Raw genomic sequence first — 22959 nt, 5'->3', positions numbered from 1 at the left:
ACCAGCTCCTCCCGGGGGGGATTCTGAGGTGTTCCCAGACTAGATTTTTTTTTTTTAAACTTTGAAAGACTTTTTAAAAATCTATTTTTTTGTACATTTTTAATTTTAATTTTTTTATTTAAATTGTACTGTGTTCACTTTCTGTTTGCATTCTTTGCTCTTTGCTGCTGTAACACTGTACATTTCCCCATGGTGGGATAAATAAAGGATTATCTTATCTTATCTTAGAAGGGCTATATTATCCCTCCAGCGAACTCTGGGTCTACCCCGGGGGCTCCTCCCAGTTGGGCGTTTTATTTTCCAAAAAAGGTAAAATAAACCTTCTTCTCGTCATTACAAACAGCTGCAATCTCTCAAGTGGAAAGCCAACAACACTCCTCCCTTGTTACCGGGTAAAAAATAAACAAATAAACGAATAGGAACTTCTCATTGTGGTGTCGGGTTAAATGCTGCATCATGGTGGTCGTGCTATTTATGTAGTTCCTCGTCTTCTTCCAACATTTTTATACAGTTTTTCTTGCCTGTTATCTTGTCGCCTCTTTTATTGTCTGTCTCATGCACCTATTATACACTCTATGAATATAATAGAAATGAGGACGAATATCTTAACAGGCTATTTTATTACAGAAAGTGCCTATATATATCTGTGGAGGGGGATATCACTGATAAAAGGTCTCTTTTTGAACAACACTTAACCCAGCTTTGTAAAGATAGTAAGCTTGTTCTTCTGCCAGCAGATAGCCGTATGTATGTGAGTGAAGCACGGCTTTAAAGCACTTGTAAGTAATCCACTTTTGTTTAAACGTAACATTGTATGGCCAGGATGGAATGAATATGTGTCTGAACTTTATACCGAATAGGGACGCTCATGAACAGTGAATTTGATCAGGAAGGTCATTAGGCGCGGTCCTGAGTTTGAACACAGGAAACATGCAAATATTAACCTTAACTGTGGAGGGCAAACTCCATGGCCGAACAGCACCAAGCTTTTTCCTTTTGACTCAGAATGAAATGATAATGTCTTTAGATCAGCACAGTGACACAGTGAAATGTCTCTTTGTGTTAGTGCTGTCACTTTTTAGAGAAATCATCTTTAAACCAACTTAGAATTTGACACGGTAATGTTCAAACACAATCCAAAAGGACTTTTTTTTTTTTTTTTACAATAATCACCAGAAACACAACTTGTTTGGGCTCGAGTGCTGTCACCAGCAGTGGTGTTTGAGAACTGACACACACACACACACACACACACACACACACACACACACACACACACACACACACACACACACACACACACACACACACACACACACACACAACTCGTTTGGTTTCATTATTACTCCCTGCTTGCCTGTTTTGTCTCTGTCTATGCTGTGCTTTGTATCGCGGCGTCTCCCTTGTCTCCTACATACTACTTGCTCTTGTCATGTCCCTCACTCGTCTTGTATTGTTCTGCATCACCTAATAAAAAAAAAAGAAATAAAAAAAAAGAAAGATATCGGCCAATTTATAGGTATCTGATGTTTTTTTCTCCCCAAAATCGAGTTTGTCGATTATCTGTAGTTACAAGACACATGTTGATGTTTACACTGTAAAACGTGCAGGTCAGATTGTCAAAACAAACACGCTTTAGTGAAAGCTCACTGGATGAAACCTGTCTGAGCTCTGGGCCGGTATTCTTCACCTGAAAAGCAGATTTTATATATATATATATATATATATATATATATATATATAGCATATTTGACTAGTAGATGGTTCTCTTTTAATGCAAATTTTAGTGGTGAAGTATGTAAATTGTACTTCGACTCCTGTGTCTCTGTCATGGCCAGGTCTCCCTTTGAAAATCGATCACAAGTGTTATCTCGAGACACTTTACAAAAAGCAGATAAGGCCTACTCATTGCTATATGACAAAGAGGTTAAATACAATATAAATACAATATTTTTAAATGAAACAACTAATGAAGCAGTGAGATAATAGCACGACCAATAACTGATTAAATAATTGTTTTTAACCTATTGTGGGAGGAGGCGAAAAGCTGTAGGCTACAGACCGTTACTTTCAATACAAAACCTCATAGGGAAAACTGAGGATTTTAGATTCGGCTGAGGGAGTCTGACAGAAAGAAGCAGCTGTTCTGGAGTCTGCTGCTCCGGGGCACACCTTGACCTGATGACATGTCTGCGTGTGGTGTGAGACTGACAGGAAGTCCATCCGTAACTGAACCTCATCATCCACACTTAAGTTATTTCCGCGTTACCCCACCCAGGACAGTCCCGCCAGTCAACAACTCACCGGACCCAGACTCTGTACCCGGCAAAGAAAGAACAACAAAGAGAGACACAGAAATACAAAAAAATAAAAAATAAAAAACGTCTGAGACTCACCTTGTCCGGCAGCCGGGTCACTCTCACAGCAGCAGTCTCATAATCTCTGCTTCCTTCAAACAGGAAGTGCTCCCGATCAACAAACCCCGCACGAGACCTAGACTGTAAGGCTGCAGCCTGGTTACTCTATAATACGCCTCTAATGGGACCCCATGGCCAGTAGGGGGGGGGGGCTGAGGGGCTGATAAACTTTAAACTACAGCAGTGGCTCAAGATGTTGCACATTTTGCAATGACAGTAGGAACCTTCCTGAGGGGGGGGGGGGGGGGGGTACATCATTGCTGATCAAACCAATGTTTGTCAATGAAAGTCAATAAAGAAAAATGAGTATAGGAGAGAAAAAAGGGGGTATATCTGTGGGGATACTGGCAGACATGATGAACGCTGGTTGGAGGGCCCCCCCAATTATATTTTGCCAAGGGCCTCAAATAGAACCGCCACTGGTCTATTTATAAAAGTATCTTAAGTAGGCTTAATGTTGCTCTAGCAAAAGTCAGGAAGACTGTTTTCTGCATGCTGGTTTTACTGTTCATTCTCAGGTGGGGTCAAATACTCCTCCGTGCATGCTCACTAATTGTCTTATAATTATCAGCTGGTCACCTCACCTGGTCACATCAAAAGAACCGCTCTATCACTAATCTATCCTGATTTCTGCTGTCTTTCTTAAATATGACTTCATGTTGATTCACTCTTGTTGAGCTCTGATTCAATCTGAAGATCGAAAACATTTCTAACTTTTTTTTGTGTTTTTACCTCACACAGCGTTGCATCATCAGCGGCTGTTTCCTAGACGACAGAAAAGTGAAAACGAGGCGACGGAAAACGAAAACAAGGCTGAAATCAGCCGTCAGGAAACAGATGAAGTGATGCCTTCAAAATAAAAGCACTCCACTTTTACACTCACACTGAGCATGTTGTTTAATGTGCCAGTTCACTGATATCACACTCGAACACTTACGTTTAGCTCCACTAAGCTTCATATTTGAATCTCTACTCCTCTGTTTGGAGAGGCAGGCAGTGTCAGCTTTTATTTTGAAGGCCTGTTTGTGGGGGAGCGCTTTGGAAAGTGAAAGTGGAGGGACTTCCACAGTGCTAAAAACTTCCCACATGAACCGAAAAAAAAACAGTTTGAAGGATGGAGTTTGAATATTCACTTCCTTCAATTAAATCATCTTAAAATTATGATGGTAGGATCTTTTTCTCATGTTTCATGGTTCATCCTGCTGTTTCACTGAACTTACATCAACTGGACGTTAATTATTTAAATCAAAAATAAATAAAAAATGTCATATCTTGTTCTGTCAGTCATTTTACACTGCTTTAATGTATGTGTCTTAAACTTACTGAACAACATTGTCTGTTTATTGTGAGACTGGAAGCAGGATCTATACTATTTTTTTTTTTTTTTTTTTTTTACATATATATTTTATTTTTATTATTTTTATTTTATTTTATTAATTATTTTATTTATTTATTTATAAATATATATATATATATATTGTGCATTTGACTAATAAAGATAACTTGAACTTGAACTTGAGGAGCAAATTTTCTTTCAATTCAAATTATTTAAAAACATTTTAAAAAGAAATAATATAAAATCAACATACATTTGCATTATATAGTATTTATCAGATAACCCTTCTATACTTTCACTGATATCTGATATCAGTGTGTGTGTGTGTGTTTGTGTGTGTGTGTGTGTGTGTGTGTGTGTGTGTGTGTGTGTGTGTGTGTGTGTGTGTGTGTGTGTGTGTGTGTGTGTGTGTGTGTGTGTGTGTGTGCGCGCCCCTGTGTGTTTGTGTGTACATCTGGAAAGGGAGAGTAGAAACACTGTGGGACTTTCTGCCTTTCACTCTTCATCTGTTTTCTCTTTCCTGTCTTGAATTAAAATCCTGAACTCAGATTGTTCGCAGCATGTTCACACACAGCTCAGTCTGCAGCCGGCCATCATCAAACTTATCTTCTCCTTCATCATCATCATCATGTCCAGACTTACCTGCCTGCTCGTCGTCCTCTGCAGCGTGTTGACCCCGACCCTCGGCTGTGATTGGATTAGCAGACGCTTTGGTCACCTCAGCGGCCTATCTCTGGATCTCATTCAACACATGGTAAGTCCAACAGAACGGCACTGACAATCAAGGACTCCTTGAAGACGTTTTCGGGTGTTTTGACAAAGTTCAAGTTTTTGTTTTCCCATAAATGCAAGATAGAAAATAAATGCTCACACAGATCAAACGTGGATATAAAGAGCTCACATTTTTCCTTATGTAAATCTAAAAACAGATAACGCATGCAACATCTGTATAAACTGATTTTTTTACATATAAAAACAAACATTTAAAAGTGCATAAAACTTTTTCTCATGAATGTAAAGGACTTTTCCCTGACTTTTGTGTGACGGTGGTGAAATAAAGCGTCATTTGTGTCTTTATGTTTCAGGGCGGTCCGTTGACAAAACAACCGAGTCCAGTCCGCTTTCCAGACAGACTCTACAGCCGCGTACGTGAGGCTGAGGTAATCCATCTATCTATCTTACATCCATTCAGATAAAGTATGCACTCTGGTAGCGTATCATTTTTCAAGTTACCATCGAGAAATTATGTCTGACATCAGATCTGTTATCCAATCAGCAAGCTATAACTCACCCCTCTCTCTCTCTCTCTCTCTCTCTCTCTCCAGGTGGAGTCCCAGTTGGTTTTCATTAGAGACAGCCTAGACCTAATTTCTGGTCTATATCACCATGACAACCTCACCTCGGTTACCTGGAATACCAAAAAATTGGAAGACTTCCAGGCGATCATCCACAGACAGGCAGAGGAACTGAGCCAATGTGTAAGTAGACAGACTGACGGAGAGAAAGAAACTTTAACTTTTTTAGTGCTTACTGTTCAGTTTCTCGAACTGCCAACACTTTGAAGGTTAACCGACCATGAACACTGTTAACCCCTTCCAGTCCTTTCATTGCTAAATGTTTTCATTCTTCTAGCTGCCAACAATTTCATTCTAGTAGCTACAGTTAGACTTCTTTCAAAGCTGTAAGTTTAGTTCCTCATCAATTCTTTTATATGATAATTCAGAAAGTCACCACATGGCACTGACATATTGCCAGTTCAACGCATGATATTTATTACGCCTCGTGTGCAACATGTGACTCATGGCGGGGCAAAGTTGTTCCACTATCAGAGGTAGTGTTTGTATCTGTAGCGTCTTCCAGAAGCTAACTTTTAATTTGTGCAACTTGAGGTTTTAACCAAAAAACAAAGATATTAATTTGTCCTGTTGGTTTTGTCTTCAGGTGTCTTCTAGCAGGCGAGTAGCCGTGAAACTGAGAAATTGCAACAGGAGGCTGACCAGGCGTATTCTGGACCGCACTGTAAGAACAAACTCACACCTCCTTTCCCTGCTAACACTTCAACGCCTTCTACAGCTAGCATTTTCATTCTTTTACAAGCTAATGCTTCAACTCGTCTCAAGGCAAAGACTTCCACTGTTTATGACTTAAACAGAATTTCCGTTCACTGCTAAAACTTTAATTCTTTAAGCGGCTGACTTCTTTCAAGGCTACTTACATTGCAAACATGTTTTCACTGCTAACACTTTCAAGGCTCTCACTTCAATTCTTCAAGTGGCTGTCACTTCTACTCATTTCCCTACTAACATCGCCCTTCATCATTAAGACTTTGACTTGTGTCAAGGCTGAGACTTCAACTTCTTCTCCAACATTTCTCCGTTCACTGCCAACGCTGCAGATCTTCCAGCGGCTAACGGCTAGTTAAACTAAAATCTTAGCATCTTTCAAACAATTGCCTTGGTTTTGATTTCAGGTGATGACTGGCAGGCGAATGAAAAATAAACAGAAAACTAACTACAAGAGACAACTGAGAAATTACTACAGGAGACTGAGATGTACTCTTAACCGCACTGTAAGTACAAGTAGTGGCACTGATTTTAGCATTACAGGAATAGAATAAAAGTTGCTGACTGTATCATTGTGTGTTCAGGGGGGTAGTACAGCGTCCTGGGAGCTGATCAGGAAGGAAACCAAACTGAATCTGGATCACCTCGATGTGCTGGTGAACCTCATCAAAGCTTCAGGAGCTGCCAGCAGGAGGCGCAATACACCGACTCAACGTCAACATCAGCATGTCTCATCAAACTGATTTCTTCATTTGTTTTAAATCTGTTTCTCTGTGAGAGACTCTCTCTGGTTTCTACATTCCTTCTATTTATTTATTTATTTATAATGTTTCTATTTATTAACAAAGTGCTCTTCTATTTATTTGTTGAACTCTTACAGTTTTGTATTTAAAGACTGAGTCAGATTTCTTACTTGAATTTTTTTTTATAAGTGACAGAAATAAAAATATTGTTCATATTAACTTTTGTATTCTGTATTTAATTAAGAAAATGTGTGTTAAACACTGGGGGAATACATTCATGAAACATGTTGTTTTTTTTATGTCTGTTGTACATTTTGACCTAAAATGTGCAAAAGTGCAATTTCTAACATAAAAAGGAGGACTCCTTTAAAAGTATCCAGCATTACCTGCTCAAACTCATATAGTGCCAGGACATTTTGAACGGGATTATTTTTTGTTTTTTTAAGGTGTTGAATGCAACCGTAACAATTTATAATATCAAACATATGCGCACACACACAAAAAAGAAAAATGTTGATGAAACATTTATTCAAAGACTCGTGAGTTTATTTGTAAATGAAAGAAACAATAATGATGTTAAAATTAATCAATAACCTCAACAATAGTTTAATTAATAACGAAGTACAAAAGTAAGAATTATTAACCAGAGAATTAACAGTGAAAGCTTTACACTGTGTAGTTTGTGTTTGCGGCCTGCAGGGGGCACTGTGGCCCTCAGTTCAGACTGACAGGCAGTCAAAGAATACTGCTTTACAAGTTCCTGTTGAAGCAAAAGTTACATTTTTTCTGTCCATCATAAAAGTGGTCTACACTTTATTTAAATACAACAGAACTACATTTATACTTGATTTCAAACATATAATTATGTTGGCTATGCATGTATTAAATCTGAATATATTGTTTTACATTGAGCATCATTGCAGTTTGTTTTTTTTAAAGTAAAATGTTCCTATAACAAATTCAGCTCTGTAATGTTGTTAATACTTCTTTATCGAGCTGCTTAAAGGAGCAGTACGTAATATATCTACTGAATTAAATCATAAAATTACCTTACTATATCATCAGAAATTAAGGAAACATGCTATGTTGTATTTCCGATTTCTCTGGCAAGTTTATATTCTGGTCCTGAATGGTTTGGTTTTCTTTTGACCAGAGAAGGTAGGCTTTTTTAAGCCACGCCTACACGGCCGTTATGGACGCCCCTCGGTTTGCCAGGCAAACGGCAACCCAACAGGTGTTGCAGCGATGGAAGCGAACTGGTCCAGATTTAACTGATTCTATCCGACTTAAAAAGCTTCGGCATGTTTCTAATAAGCTCCACGAGCAGAAACGTGCTCAAACTAGGATCAATATCGGAGATGCTTTTGAAAAATGGAGAGAGGTTAGAACGCGGAAATGTTTCAAGACCCATGCAGAGCTGGATAAACACTGAAGCTTCCCTGTCCGTGAAGACTGTAGGGAGGAGGGGAGGCAGCTCTCTCCAATGTTTTGAATTTGGGCTGAAGTATTTTATTTTTAAATGCTACGTGTCAGAGTTACATATTGCTCCTTTAAAACATTAAGTTATATAAATACTGTTCAATTCTTGGGTACCTGTTGTTACAGTTTTGTACCACCGTGGGGCAGAAGTTCAGATAAATATTAAAACGCTGATTGATAAGTTTGCAATAATATAACAAATCCTTGTGAAGCCTCGGATTGAGGGCGGGGCTTCGGTCTAGCCACATGACTGGATGTAGTTTGAAGGGAAGAAGCCTCTGTTCCCATTGAGAAAGCCCTCACACCAGCCGTTGTCATGACGATGTGTCAGGTAGATGATGTCGCCCTCTGCCATGGAGAGGTCGTCCGGTTTGGAGGCCTCATAGCTGTACAGCACCACCACTGGGCAAATAGGAGAACTGCAGTTAAGGGACTTGCACAAACTGCCTGATTAACTGAAGCTATTGGTGTAAATATCACGTCTTAAAGGGGCAGTCTCAAAAACAAGCAAGCTGGTAAAGCGCTGCAACCTGATCCTGTAATCGTAATGGAGGGGGGCAATTCTGAGGATTTGGTCCTGAGAATGAAAGCAGTAATAGTTGTTGAAACGTTACCTTTCTCGAGGTACTGTGGGGGGGCGTCCATGTCGTAGTCCACTGGTGGAGGGAGAGGTGGCATGATGTCATCAAAAACACCCATGTCATCGAACAGCGGAGGAGGGGGCGTAGATGGGATCTCTAGATCTAAGACAACAGCACAAAATGTCTAGTAAGTGACCGCGGTGAAGGGCCAATCATGATTGAGGAGGCGGAGCTTTGACAGGAAGTAGCGGAGCTTTTATGATGTGTATTACAACTGTTTAACTAGAGTTGATGATTATGACTGTGAACAGAACTACAGATTGTACTGCTACGTCTAAGAATGAACAGCTCGGTTAATACTGCATCTATCACTTCTACTATAAGTTATGATATACCAACTACATACCAACACTTTGTGTTTTCTTACCCAGGTGTTCGAGGCGAGCAGGTAAGCAGAGCCGAGGCGAGGAGGAGGAGGAGGAAGAGGAGGAGGAGGAGGAGGAGGGGTGAGGAGGAGCATTTGGGGGAGGGTAGGGGGGAGGAGGGGGGATCATCACTGACAGACAGACAGATAGACAGACAGACAGAATCTAAGAACAAGTATAGCACTGACAAAAAGGGGCGATGCCTCGCTTGAAGGAACTGCATGATTCAATTCAAGAGGGGGAGTGATCATCTGCGTTAATAGACAATCTCAGAAACATTATCGTTATTTATACTTTATTAAGTACGACCTGGAACCTATTAGAGAACGTCTACAACTTTTTTAAAGATGTAAATAAAGCCTAAAAGCTCCACAAGGTTTGAAGGTTCTGTAAGCACTTCTAGAAGTTCCTTCGGGACCCTTGGAAAGTCCAAAATGAGAGTTTACTATTTAATGATCAAAACCTCTCGGGGTCCAAGGATTTTCTCCAAAATGACACAAAGAGTATCAAGATCCACACCTTGACGGTTCATCTGCTGCAGGAAACTCATGCTTATGCTCTTCAGGCACTCATAGGACTTCCTCAAGAACTCTTAGAACTTACTTATTACCCCTAATATCCTCAAGGACCCCTGGAAACTACTCAAACCTCCCTAGAGCACCGTGACAAACTACCACACCATCTCCAAATACACTAAACAGAAACAGCACTCAGACATCCAAAACCCTCTTAGGGACACCTTGATTTTCTGCAAATACAGTTTTTAAACTTCTCAAGGATTCTTTGAAATATGTCAATGACTCCTGGAGTCCCTAAAAATGTATTTTTATTCTGTTCTGCAAGCTTGACACAATAACAAACTACGACTTGTCATTATTTTTAGTATATTCTTCAGCTGAGTTTTATTGGTGGCATCCTGCGTTGGCTTACATGACTGGACAGCAGGCAGAAAGAGAGAGCGTGTGTGGCGGCAGCGGGAGGCGGGGCCAGAGCGGACCCTCATAGAGAGAGAGCGAGTGGTGGGGGGCGAGCGACGGCGGCGGCTCCTCCTGGTAGGGAGGGTCACTGAAGAAGGGGAAAAAAAAAAAACCACAGAAGAAAAAAACTTGAAAGAACGACAACACAGAACAGGACAGACTGAGGGAAGAAGCATCAGAAAACATAGAAGAAGAAATTCAAATAAAAAATCAGAAAATAGAGAAAAAAAGGAAGAACAGACTTAAATTGGTCTTTTTTTTCAGTTGAGTTTGTTTTCTAACTCTGAGCTTTGAGTCAGTTTCTGTTTTTCTGTGTGATTGGAAATTAAATAAATTAAGTTGACTGTTTCCTTCAGTGCCTTCATCAACACTGCTGTGCTATGTTTCACTTCATTAAAACATGTAATGGCGCTCCCTGAAGTCGGAATTCTGACTTGGAAACTTGGAAAACCTTCAGGAGTCCGAGTTAAAGGCTTTATATGTGATTTTTTGATCCAGCAGATGTCGCCCTTGAGCACCAGCATGAAACCAAAACAACTCTCGCTGCATTGTTGTGTTAGCATGCTAATGCTAGCGATCTTTATTATGCTCGTATCTTCACACTGCATGTAAATTTACCTGAAATGAGCGTGATCTAGAAACACAGTTAAGCAGTGAGTACAGTATGTTATTCTTCTTTTCTCTAGTCCCTCAATTAAACAACTTTTATACACGAGGGGAGGAGTCAGCCAGCTGTCCGAGCGATGTAAACAAACTGAAGATTGGACTCTGAAAACTCTGAAAACATCACAGACAGTGGGACTCGGGTGTTACACCCATTGTAGACAGTCATGACTCACAGAGTTATTTTCAGAGGATATACTTGATTTATATTATATTTAAAAATCACATATTAAGCCTTTAAAATCCAACATGGCTGCTGCGTGCATCAATGGGCGTTTATGCTTTACATTAGCGTGTTTATTAGCAGCTCAGTCACCTTTTTGTGTAATGACATCATAGGCGTTTACGGACCGCAGGAACCATGGGAACCCTTCCCCTGAACTCTTTTAGTTCTAAGAACCGCATTTAGAGGAACCTCTTTAGCTCCTGCTTCAGAGTAGACACCACGCTTTAGTCCACAGCTGAGAGCTCACATTTAGTTTGCAGAGGATTTGACACAAGCAAACAGTGTAAATAGTGATTAGATTTCACAGAACAGCAGCACCTCATTGTGTTTGTGTGTCTAACAGACGGCACAACATATTTGTCATGTTTAAAATCAGCATCCCATCAGAAGCTGTGTTCATCACCAACAAGAACCGAGAACACTTTAAGTAACCGACAACTTGATCGGATGGTTTTTGTGTTGACAGACAGGTACCTTCTACATCCTGGCTGGATGGAGGTGGAGGGGGCGGGGCCGGAAGTTCTGAGCCGTCATTGGGTAGCAGAGGGAAGCTGTCATCATCGGGTGGGGGAGGAAGAGGCGAGGGCGGTGGGAGGCTGCTCTCCTCCAATACTGAGGAGACAGACAAAGTATGATGTCATCGTGATAGGATAGGATAGGATAAAACTTTATTGATCCCCAGAATTCGGGCGTTGCAGCAGCACAGACAAGGAAGCTCAAAATACAAAATACACATTAAACAGAAGAGATGAGATAAATAAAAATAAAAATAGGGGGTATATAAAAATACAAAATGAATGATGAAGTTAACTATGCAGGGAGTTGAGACAGTATTTACAGAGAATGACAAGATAAAGTGACAAGTGATGATTAAAGTGACTTGGTATGATAAATAGCAGCAAGTAATGTAAACAGCAGAGAAGAGAGGCAGTGTTGTACCACAGTAATGCAGAGTGCAGTTATATAATATAATGTAGTATAATATAATATAATAAGTGATGCCACTTAGTTTGACATGTAAAGGATTAACCGGGGTAACAATCAAAAATTGTTACACCAGAATGGTTTCTGAACAGCAGGGTGTGTGTCAAGTGTTCAATCCAATTAACTTCAAGATGTCAAAGAACTCTGCTTCATTTCAGTTTGATGACTATTCTCACAAGGTTTTCTTGGATCTATGGATGTTGTATAACCTCACCTGTCTCCAGGCTCAGCGGGGGAGCCCCGTTGAGGGGAGGAGGAGGGGGTGGAGCCACTGGTGCCACCATTACTCCCGATGAACCGTGTGTTGTAGGAGGAAGGGGCGGAGCAACTGGCGCCATCAACGCTCCCGATGACTCCGGTGGAGGAGGAGGAGGAGGGGGCGGTGCCGCCATTAGTACTGATGAGTCAGGTGGAGGTGGTGGTGGTGGGATGGAGGAGTTATTAACCTCCTCATCCAGACTTGATATTCCATTCGCAGCGTGTGGAGGAGGAGGAGGAGGAGGAGGCGGAGCATCGTCCAGGAGGACAGGGATGATGTCACACTCAGGTGTGGCCGGGTAGGTGGTGGGAATGGTGGGCGGAGCAACAGGTTTCCCGAAACTGGAGCTGAGAGAGGAATAATCAGTAAAATCCACATTGTCAAGAGAGTCAAATATTTTGACAATATCAATAAATATAAGGTAAACATAAACGTGAGGCCTCCTTTAATCAGGCTTTTATGCAATCATGCCAGAATAATCTCAAACTACACTAACAAGTTTTTCAGTAACTGGCCATTATATCACCAATCAGGACCGTCCTTTCACTGTTTTAGACCGCAATAGCCAATGAGAGCCTGAGAAGAAATGTGACTCCATGAACAGCATTACACATGATGCAGATGAGCCAGTAAAAAAAAATTTAAAAAAAAGGATAACAACAGGAGCAAGTGGCAACCTCCCTCGTTAAAAAATGAAGCCGATGCGGAAGTGCAAAATCCTGCAGTTCCTCGAGTGTCCACTAGAGGCTGGCTGCAGAAGCACAGGAAGTCACATACACACCAATAGAAGAAATCTAACTGATCGAGGCAGCAGTAGACCTGCGACTCCTCAGATCTGTGAGGTAAAATAACTTTTTCCAGAAGCTTTGAAGAGGGGAATATGCGCTTTTCCTGGATTAAAAAAAAAATCATTTTTCTTTCAATTAAAAGACAATCTTTTGGGATCCTTTCTGTAATGTTGTCAGACAATTAGAAAACAACCTGAGCCTCTCTGTGACAACACACAAGAACTTTTCCTCCATGGGTGGAGATATCAGGGGAGGGGAGGGATTTATTTTTTTTACCGGAATCCCACTTGTGATGTCACAAGTTGAGCAAATTTGAAACTGAGTATTTTCCTGTAAGACTTATGCAGACCACAAACAAAGGACTGGATGGGTTTATTTCACATTTTGTGGATCTGTAGACACTCAGGTTACCAAAATAAATGTTCAAAAACACTGTAAAAGTGGATTTTTTTCAATATGTCCCCTTTAATACAGTCCAGAGCCATATTGCAATCAGTGTAGTCTCCCCCTGGTGGCCATTAGAGATAAAGCAGGTTTATGACACATTGTGATGCTGCACTCTGAAGAAGTGATACCAGACAGAGGATCTGAAAGTGGATGTACAAATAAATACTTTAGGTCATTACCCAGTGACAGGGGGTGCCACCGGGCACTGGACCGGCTCCAGGGATTTGTTGGACCTGGGACACACACGGACACACACACGTATGATAAACCCACACACATGCACAGTCAGACTTCCTGTTAGAGATGTATGATACGGAACAGGAAGTTGTCACTGATAGAACAGAGTATAATAAAGCAGAACCTGACGGAGGCTCCGTGCTTCCGGATAGTTCCTGTTCGGTCTGACTGTTTCCCAGAGACCTGGAAAGGGGGGGGGGGGGGGGGGGGGAGCAGAGACATGAGTGTGTGAGCATCAATAGAGCCTCCCAAGCCTGAGCAGCTCTAATTAGTCTCTCCAAACATTTTCCCACGCTCAACAAAGACTGCCTGTCTATTTTTCTGTGTGTGTGTGTGTGTGTGTGTGTGTGTGTGTGTGTGTGTGTGTGTGTGTGTGTGTGTGTGTGTGTGTGTGTTACTTTTTGGCTCAAACCCTTTAACAAAGCACTTCCTCATTAAAACACCAGCAACAGCACACACAAAAAAAGAATAAAATGTAAAGTGTAGATAAGAATAGAGTTTCAAATTTTCCCAAATCTGTCTATAAACAGCTTGTGGTGTGTTGGAGTTTTATCCTAAACATAAATTAGCAGATCTCTTCTCAATGTGTGTAACTTAAAGGTCACATACTGTCCTCCTTTCCAACCAGTGTAAATAAGTCTCAGAGCTCCTCAAAACATGACAGTAAAGTTTCTTGTTCTAAATTCACTCTGATCCTGTATTTGATCATGTCTATAAACCCCTCTATTTCAGCCCTGCTCAGAACAGGCTGTTTCTGTGTCTGTAGCTTTAAATATGCAAATGAGCTGTGTCTGACCACGCCGAGGGAATGTGGCTTGGACTTTCTCACTCCATGTCCTATTGTTTACGGTGAGAAGGCAGACTCAGAGGGCAGAACAAACACCTAGCTGTGGGAGTGTCACCCACCTCGGGGAGGGGCTACTGCCCTTTGTGATGTCATAAAGGGATAATCTCCAAAAACGGCTTGTTTGAGCACACAATTTCTGAAAGGTGGAGCAGGCAGAAGACGTAGAGGATGGACTTTCTCATTATTGGGGAGTTTGTAGACAGACTAGAGACACATATTAGTGTTCGAAAACATGGTGAAGTGTATTTTGCACAATATGCGTCCTTTAAACGGTGGAGTTAGTATTTGACATGTGCATTAAAACTACTTCTTCCCTTGAAATTAAAGAACATTTTTGGCTGTTTATTTTTTATTTCTTAAACTAATCGACTCCTTGGTGAGCACAAAGATCCATACCAGAGCAGTGGAGTGTTTTTAAGTAGTTTGCTGCCGTTTGAAGTAGTTTGTTGGAGTCACACGTTGTGTGCAGTTTGCAGCTGTAGTTTGTACACGCTGAAATTTGTTTGCAGCAGTTTGTAATATTCTGTAGTGCTCAGTAAGAGTTTGCAGAAGTTAACCACAGTGTCTTTTAGTTTGCAGCAGCTTGCAGTCGTTTGCATCAGTTTAAAGTCGTTTGCAGTAGCTTCTATGATTTTGCAGTGCTCAATAAGAGTACTTTGCAATAATGTGCAGTATGGACTTTGCAGAAGCTAACAGTTGTCTGTTCTAGTTTGCAGTATGTTTAGTAGTTTGCAGTACTTTTTTTAAGTTTTCAGTAGAAATTAAGATTTTGTAGTAGTTAGTTTTATGATCAGTGGTGTAGCAGCTAACTGATATTTGCAGTAGTTTGTAGCAGCTAGCAAAGTTTGCTAGTTTGCAGCTTGAAATCTTGAGTTAGAAATTGCAGGTTCTTTTAGTAGTTATAATAGTGACTTGACGTTTGTTTAAGTATGAAGAAAGTTGTAAAACAGTGTCGTAATATGAAGTAGTTTCTTGGATTATGTTGCTGTTTTCAGGAGTCTGAGTTCTGCTGTAAGCACTTCACAGTTTACAGTAGTAAATCTGAAAGTCTGAGACTCTCAGGAGAAAATAATCTGCCAGAAAACGAGGTCCCAGTGAAAAAGGTGGTGTCACTTCTGTTTCTGTGGTTTGTTCAGAAGGCGACACTTCCCGTTAGCATCAGCTCACAGCAGAGAGTGAAAAAATGTACTTCTGCTTTTAAATTTTGGGTTTCTTATTTTTGTCTTTTATTGAGCTTCTGCAAATGCTGTGCGGTTCTCTCAGGACTTTAATAAACTTTAATAAGAAAAAAATACATGTTGCATTTCAAACCAGAGTGTTTAACTGTTGACAGTTTGCGGATAAAGATTCTGCATTGGTGACACAGATAGATGGTGCTAGATACCTTCATGCCGTGTCCCACGCTGTCAAGCTGCTGGTAGTTGATTGGACGGCGGCTGTAGGATGGGCGTTGCTGTGTACCAGCGGGAGGTTGAGAAGGAGGGACGATCTTGTGGCTGCGTGGGACTCGTCTCACCGCTGTGAAGGCGCCGATTTCTCTCCGAGCTACTTTCTCTTTGTGCATCTCAACCGTCTAAAGAAACACGAGGAGAAACAAAAGAGCAGAGATCATTCATCATTCATTCTCAACACAGAAAAATGTTTTTCACCATCCAATCCTGAGCTCGCAAAGACAATTTCACCTGAAGTAAATCCTCTTCTCCCTCAGCACGCTAGAAATATTGAGCCAGTTTACTTGTTTTATTTTGCAGTGAAACATGCCGACAGTGTTGGCATGGTTACTCAGATGAATGCTGTTTACAGAGGCACACTGAACACATCACGTATAGTTCCTGCCTTCATTAGCAGTACTATTTTAAAAACCACAAAGAAACCTCCTTTTTTCCGACCAAAAGGAGAAGCAGGCCCAAAGAACCACACTGTCTGTCTGCTGTCTGTCTACTGCTTGCCACAGTGTTACGTGCTATGCTAAAACGAGCTAGTTGACCTATGCATGTGCACCTGTTGAGGCCGTTGGCAGGAAGAAGAAACTGACATTCTTCAGCTGATATTTGACACTTACCTGTATAAGATATAAACCTACAAATGCAGTCTAATGGTTAATTCTAAATACTAGAAATGGGACATTATTAGCCTAGCTCAAAAAGGGAAATCTGTTAAAAAAAAAAAAGTTGTAACTTCCAACAACCGAACCACAGCTTGAAGAAAGTAAAGAGGTCATAAATAAATGAGGAGCAACTGACAACTTGAAAACAACACTAGAAATCAAAGAAATGGTCGTAGTCGTTCTGCTAATGACAGTTAGTGAACACAAAGCAGACGGAGAACAGAGGCTCCAGTCATCCGTCCATTCACTCATTCATTCATTCAGCCAGACCCTGATGGAAAGGAGGCTATTATCACACAACACACACACACACACACACACACACACACAAACACAGTAACGACCTGGATCTATATTCTCAGCACAAAGTAAGAAATAAATAAACCGATGGAGCCTCCAATCGTAAAAAAAAAACAAAAAAAAAACATCAGATCAGAAAACCGAACTGACATCTCAATTTTGAAAACAACTCAGACTGAAAATTCCTGTTCGCTGTGCCGAGCATTTTTCCCCCATACGTGTTGTCATGGTAACTCTGGGGTCAGATACCCGCTGTGCAACATGACTTGGTCCCGCTCTCCGATCAGCTGAAGTCATTCTGTTTGTGTGTTTCCAAAACAGAAATGCTGCTGTGGTGGGGAATTTTTTTTGTGTTGTTTGTGGTGTAAATAGGGGTTGATGTTATCGCTGTTGTTGTTGTTGTTGTTTTTTAGGATGAAGATGTTGTTGTGGTTTAGTTCTGTTTTTCATAGATGATGATTTTGCAGTTGTTGTTGTTGTTGTTGTTGTAGATGATTTCTGTTGTTTGTTATGGTTGTTGATGTCGTTGTTGTGTCTGTAGATGTTTCTGTTTTCATGGTTGTTTTTGTGTTTGTATTGATGTTGTTGTTGTGATGGTGGCTCTCATTGTTTGTGTAGATTCTGTTGTTGTCAAGTGTTGCTGGGGGCATGGCCTTACCTGACCAATGAGGTTGATGGAAGACTCCATGTGACAAAGCTGATTGGTCTGAGCGTCTAGCAGACTCAGAACGCTACTGGCCAGAGTGCTGATCTGGTAGGCAACGCTCGCCAGTGATTGGGTGGTGAAGTTCTTAGTTTCCTCCAGTGCCTTCATGTTGCCCTCACCTGACTGAAACAAAGAGACGGGAGGGGTTATCTTATAGCACAAAGACAGGAGAGTGGGAGATAGTGTTGATAGCGTAGCACAAATAATGGAACAAGGACGAACTAACAATTGAGTTCTGCACAAAACAGGGGGAAACTGTTAGCTTAGCACAAAGACAAGGACAGGTAGTTTTGTTTATCACAAAGACTGGAAACAGGGGGAAGACTGTTAATTCAGCTTAGCGTAAACACTGGACCCAGTTTGAAACTGTTAGCCCCGCCTATCACAAGAACTGAAACAGGGAAACTGTAAGGTTGAAAAAGGCAGAAAGGTTAGATCAGGTTAGCAGGAAGACAGGAACTGGAGGAAACTGTTAATGTAGCATTCCTTCAAGACTGGAAAATGGGCGTTACTGCTTTGCTTAGCAGAACAATTAGAAACAGAACATGGTTGGGCTACGGTAGCAAAAATAGTTGAACTATAGTAGCATGAGTACTTGCCATGTTCAACCAGTTTTAGCATTATAAAGAGTGTTTTTATTTATAAAGATTCATTTTGGGGCCTTTATTTTAAAGAAGGGACAGTGTCAGAAATCGGAGAGAAAGAGAGAGTGGGGAACGACATTTGGGAATGGAGCCACAGAGAGGATTTGAACCTGGGCCGCCCGCTTCAAGTGTGCTACAGCCTCTGTACATGGCGCGCACAAACTAACCACTACAGGTCACCGATGCCCCTTAAAGAGTATTTTTTAACAACCTGTATGTAGTTGTTGCAGCAGTAGTCGGCCACATTCAGCAGGTTGTCGTAGTTTTCCAGCAGAGCTTTCCGGGCGTTTGGTGCCTCCTCCATGATCTTCACCACCTCCTCTTTAAAGTTCTGCTCCTTCATCGCTGCTTCACAGAACACGTGTCTGTTGTTAGTGCTGAGTTGTGACGTCATGTTTTTGCTAAATTTAAAGTTTACAACGCATCCAAATAAACAGAAACTTAAAATGTGACTGAATTGTTTCAAGGATGTCAAAAGATCTGCTGAACATCCTGGAACTCTTTCCAGGAACCCTGTGAACCTCAAGGTGGTCTCCACAAATTCCTCATTCTGTCATTTAGGCTTTACAATGAGAGGCTGTGAGGACGAAACTGATGCAATATTAAAGAATACATTATTAAAGTAGGCCTACACGATGTTGTAATATGTCTCAAATCATTCTTTGGTGTACAATGAGATTCCTCTGTGATGATTTTTGAAATGAACAACCTTTATGCATGTGCCTTCAACCTGAAGTTTGTTAAATCGTTTAAACTTCAGTATAACGCTGCTTTTAAATGTTTGTGTAGCCTTGCAATAATAATAATAATAATAATAATAATAATAATAATAATAATAATGATAAAACATTAGACAGTTGAACTTTAAAAGGCGTTTTTGACAGAACAAGTGGCCTACTTTTTAATTGTAATTTAATTCGATTTGCTAACAAAACTTTTCATCCAAAGAAAATGAAAAGTTATATGAACACGTAATAGATTAATCGATTTAAATGCTTGCTTTACTATTGAAGCCAATTAATGACACGACTGTAGTAGGAAACCTGAGTGCACTTATTTTAATTACAATGTTCAATCATCAAGTTTTTAAAACCGTATTAAAACCTGAAAATGTGAACTTTAAAAACTTACCAGAAGCTGTAAGAAAGAAATAAGTCTGTGAAGTTGTCTTGTCAGCCTGTCTGTCACAGTTGTCGGTTTGATTCCTGTCAGAAAAACATCATCAACCTGCAGTTTCACTTGTTTCTGCTGCGGCTGCTGCATTCAAAGATCGTTGCTGCTCGTCAAGATGACTCACCCCTGAAAAGAAGTGAAACCGTTAAAGAACGCAAAGACAAGTCTTAAAATACAAAGTATACATCTATTTGAGCGCACCTTGGAACTGAATTCAAGCAGGAACAGGGATCAGGGATCCATGTGATGTATTGAAATCACTTAAACATGCCTGAAACCTCACAACAGAGTCATGGGAGGTTACATCTCCAAACTAGAAATGGATCTTTCCAGACTTCCTTGACTAACATGGGTAGGCTACTAAAAACAAAGATGGTTTTAAGAGTAATTTAAAGTATATAGTTGTACATTTTTCAGGATGACTATTTGGCAGGGTGGGGATTATTTTTAATTTGTCCTTCATGTTGATCCGTGGCTCCTGGAAGTATCCCTGAAAGCTCCTTCTTTTTCCTCCTGTTTATTTCTCTCCAAACTCCACAGAGGCTGTCAGAACAAGTGTGAGAAGTTTGTCTCCATAATTTATTTCACAGTGAGACCTCTTGTCTGTGTTAATATCTCTGAGGGTACCTTCTTGGCTCCAACCACTTCCTGTTTCGCATCAAAGAATTAAACTTTATTCATTGCAAATGAAACAATTGCGAAAGTTAAACAACTTGTAACAAAATTGAATGCCAGAGTTCATGCAGTAATAAAAAGGAAACATATATTTAAAGCATAAAATATTACTTAAACAATATTAATAGCCTGTATTGAAAAATAACACGACTTATTCTGATAACACTTTGTACTAAACAATAAAAAAAAGATGAGTATTTTTCTGAGGGTGAATTATTTTTCACTCAAGTTGTAGCTGTTTGAGACTCCTGGGCTTGCAGCACCACCTGCCGGTCACACTGAGAACAACACAACAGACAACATGAGAAACTGACTGAATGCTTTTCGTCATTTTCACTCAGAGTAATTAATGTTTATATTCATTAATTTACTTATATCAGTCTAGTTATTGATTTATGCATGTGCAGATGGATGATAGAGGAGTCAGAGTATTTTCTTTTTCACTTCTTTGGTGTCATTTTGAGGATTTTTGAGTAAATGTACAACGTTTTAAAAGAAACACACACACAACTAAAAGTTCAGTTTTCTTTTATTATGACAGTGTTTCGACATCAGGGAGAGAAAACAGGAAAAAAAATACACAAACAGTTGAGAGATTTAAAAATGAATCAAACTGCGATGTTAAATCTTTGTCTAATAAAAGCCGTCTTCTTTATGGAGTGAAAACTTTTAACATCTCGTGAAATCTTCGTGTTTGTGCATCCTTCATGTCGGGGCGACGGGGTTCCAGGGCTGTTTCCGTGCAGCTCCCTCTTTGTCCTTCTTCTCCAGAGGCCTCAGGTGACACGACAGGACCAGGTCTCTATAAAAGACACAAGCATTCAAGCATTCAAGGACCCCTGGAATGACCTCAAAATCTTGTTTTTTCATGCCCATGGGGAGATTTACACTTCAATATAGTAGCATAATATTTGTTCAGTTTCCAATATGGGGAATGCAAAGAAAGAATGGAAAAAAAGATGGTGAAGTCTGATACAGTTATCCAGAATCTGGAAAAAAAAAAGATGATACCTTGTAACCTGGATATCTTCAATGTCAACATTGAAAGAGTTCTTGGATTCTCTAAAGCATCCTGACATTTTCAAGGAATGCCTTGATGCCTTGTAATACATCCTGGATGTCCTTTTAGAGATCCAGGGATGCCTTGAAGAAGTTGCCGCAAAATACTCCGTGAAACTCAGATGTGACCCCCTAACCTGTTTTTGAAGCCTCAAGTTAATCTGGCCCTAGAAGTATTTCCAGGACTCCTGATAATACCCATAACCCCCTGGACATATTCTAGGACTCATGACAAAAATATTTCCTGTTTAAGACACCCAGATAGAGTCGTATGACAAATACATTAAGACACACTGGAGGAGCTTCCAGGACTTCTGAAATAACCTCTTATTCGTAAAATGTGTTTCCAGGACCCCTGATTAGACACTTAACCTTTTGAAAGTATTTCCAGGACTCCCGTCATGACCTTTAACCTCTTTAAGGGCCTCGTGGAAGCTCGTCCAGAGACCTGGAAATTACCTGAACTGGTCGTAGGACACCCTCTGGCTGACTGCTCTCAGTTTAGCCTCGTTCTCTCTCTTGTATTTCTGCTCAGATTTGATCGCCCCCTGTAGCTCTCTCTCCAGCGCTGAGAAGTCGATGACATCACGCTGTGAGCTCGCCATCACCTGACAAGATAAGATAAGATATGTTTATTGTCACTGTACAAGTACAACGAAATATTGTTGGAGCAAGCCTGTAGATGCCTAATATCAGAAATATACAAATATACAAATACTAAAACCAAATATTCAAATAAGAAATACAATTAAATAATACAATATAGTATACAGTATACAATTAATTTGCAGGTGACAGGTATAGAATAAATATATTGCCCTTAGTTAATGTCAAATAAGATAATGATAATAAGATAAGATAATCACTTAGATAATGTCAAACCAGAAGCCTACAGTTTAATTTGTATGATATATGAATCAACATTAACATGTTTAACGTGAAGGTATCGATTAAGTGATTGTTAAGTGAGTGATAAGTTTCTCTGATCAATGGTTGGAAAAGCTGATTAAATTAAATCTACTGTTGTTTACCGTTAGCTCCCAGGCTAACTTCACAGATCAGAAGCTGCCTATTCATTCCTGTTAAATTCTCAGGAAACAGATTTTCATTACCTGTCCAAGTTCGATTTCTTCGTGCTAACGCTATGTTTTCCTCACCGGTCGGATACAACAAACCGTATCCATGACGACGCGCCGGTGGTCCGCACATGCGCAGTGTAGTGAGTGTTGGATTTTTGTTGACGGCCTAGTCGGAGCACTTTGATGTTGTGGAAAAAAAGGTGAAGAAAATCAGATTTCACTGCTTTTTTGCCTGATTTGAATCAGCTGAAGACTGAACTGACAGTTAACCTACGTATTTTTTTTTGTGTGTGTGTGTGTGTGTGTGTGTGTGTGTGTGTGTGTGTGTGTGTGTGTGTGTGTGTGTGTGTGTGTGTGTGTGTGTGTGTGTGTGTGTGTTTTATACATGTAGGCTGCCTTTGGTTGTATGTGAGCGTGTATGTTTAGCCTAATTTTGTAAGGTTACATAGTATGTGTTTGTATAAGTGTATATTTGCATTTATGTATTAGTCTGACAACTATATTTATGTTATACATTTATATAACATATATTTATGTTATTGAAATGTTTGGAGAACAATTTTCTTTCTCAGGAGAGGTGCTTGCATGAGGTCTTTTCAAGGCTAATATTTGATGCTACATCCAGTATTTAGTGTTATTGGGTTTTAATGTTTAAATCGATGTCATCTCCTTTTCTCAAAGATTTGTCTAATCTAGACTATTTTGTAAAAATATATAATTTTATATATTTATCTCCCTCTTTTC

General features: G+C 40.2%; 3 protein-coding genes across 7 annotated transcripts; 1 reads left to right on the top strand and 2 right to left on the bottom strand.

The window, feature by feature from the left end:
• Positions 1 to 4364: 4364 nt before the first annotated feature.
• On the top strand, positions 4365 to 6778 carry ifnphi1 (interferon phi 1). Its single transcript, XM_061027017.1, has 6 exons — positions 4365 to 4507; positions 4839 to 4913; positions 5079 to 5235; positions 5386 to 5414; positions 5695 to 5772; positions 6374 to 6778. The coding sequence occupies exons 1-6, from the start codon at positions 4382 to 4384 to the stop codon at positions 6557 to 6559; spliced, it is 651 nt and encodes a 216-aa protein (XP_060883000.1). The 5' UTR covers positions 4365 to 4381; the 3' UTR covers positions 6560 to 6778.
• Positions 6779 to 7931: 1153 nt separating this feature from the next.
• On the bottom strand, positions 7932 to 19491 carry abi3a (ABI family, member 3a). 4 transcript variants are annotated; one of them, XM_061065942.1, is made up of 12 exons: positions 19361 to 19491; positions 18441 to 18574; positions 17538 to 17708; positions 15857 to 16045; positions 13750 to 13808; positions 13568 to 13621; positions 12109 to 12500; positions 11385 to 11522; positions 9975 to 10109; positions 9047 to 9175; positions 8653 to 8781; positions 7932 to 8440 (listed from the first exon to the last, which is right to left on the bottom strand). In XM_061065942.1, the coding sequence occupies exons 2-12, from the start codon at positions 18570 to 18572 to the stop codon at positions 8277 to 8279; spliced, it is 1692 nt and encodes a 563-aa protein (XP_060921925.1). In that variant the 5' UTR covers positions 18573 to 18574; positions 19361 to 19491; the 3' UTR covers positions 7932 to 8276. The 4 variants fall into 4 exon arrangements, with proteins under 4 accessions (XP_060921925.1, XP_060921924.1, XP_060921923.1 ...); XM_061065941.1 differs by having other exon boundaries at positions 18441 to 18577; positions 19361 to 19485; XM_061065940.1 differs by having other exon boundaries at positions 18441 to 18630; positions 19361 to 19482.
• Positions 19492 to 20588: 1097 nt separating this feature from the next.
• On the bottom strand, positions 20589 to 22291 carry ccdc103 (coiled-coil domain containing 103). Of its 2 annotated transcripts, none has more exons than XM_061026809.1 (3): positions 22249 to 22291; positions 21596 to 21744; positions 20589 to 20879 (listed from the first exon to the last, which is right to left on the bottom strand). In XM_061026809.1, the coding sequence occupies exons 2-3, from the start codon at positions 21739 to 21741 to the stop codon at positions 20783 to 20785; spliced, it is 243 nt and encodes an 80-aa protein (XP_060882792.1). In that variant the 5' UTR covers positions 21742 to 21744; positions 22249 to 22291; the 3' UTR covers positions 20589 to 20782. The 2 variants fall into 2 exon arrangements, with proteins under 2 accessions (XP_060882792.1, XP_060882793.1); XM_061026810.1 differs by having other exon boundaries at positions 22168 to 22290.
• Positions 22292 to 22959: the final 668 nt, after the last annotated feature.

Source organism: Labrus mixtus, chromosome 20 (genome assembly GCF_963584025.1).
Source record: "Labrus mixtus chromosome 20, fLabMix1.1, whole genome shotgun sequence".
NCBI lineage: Eukaryota > Metazoa > Chordata > Actinopteri > Labriformes > Labridae > Labrus > Labrus mixtus.
This window is presented reverse-complemented; position numbering and strand designations above follow the sequence as displayed.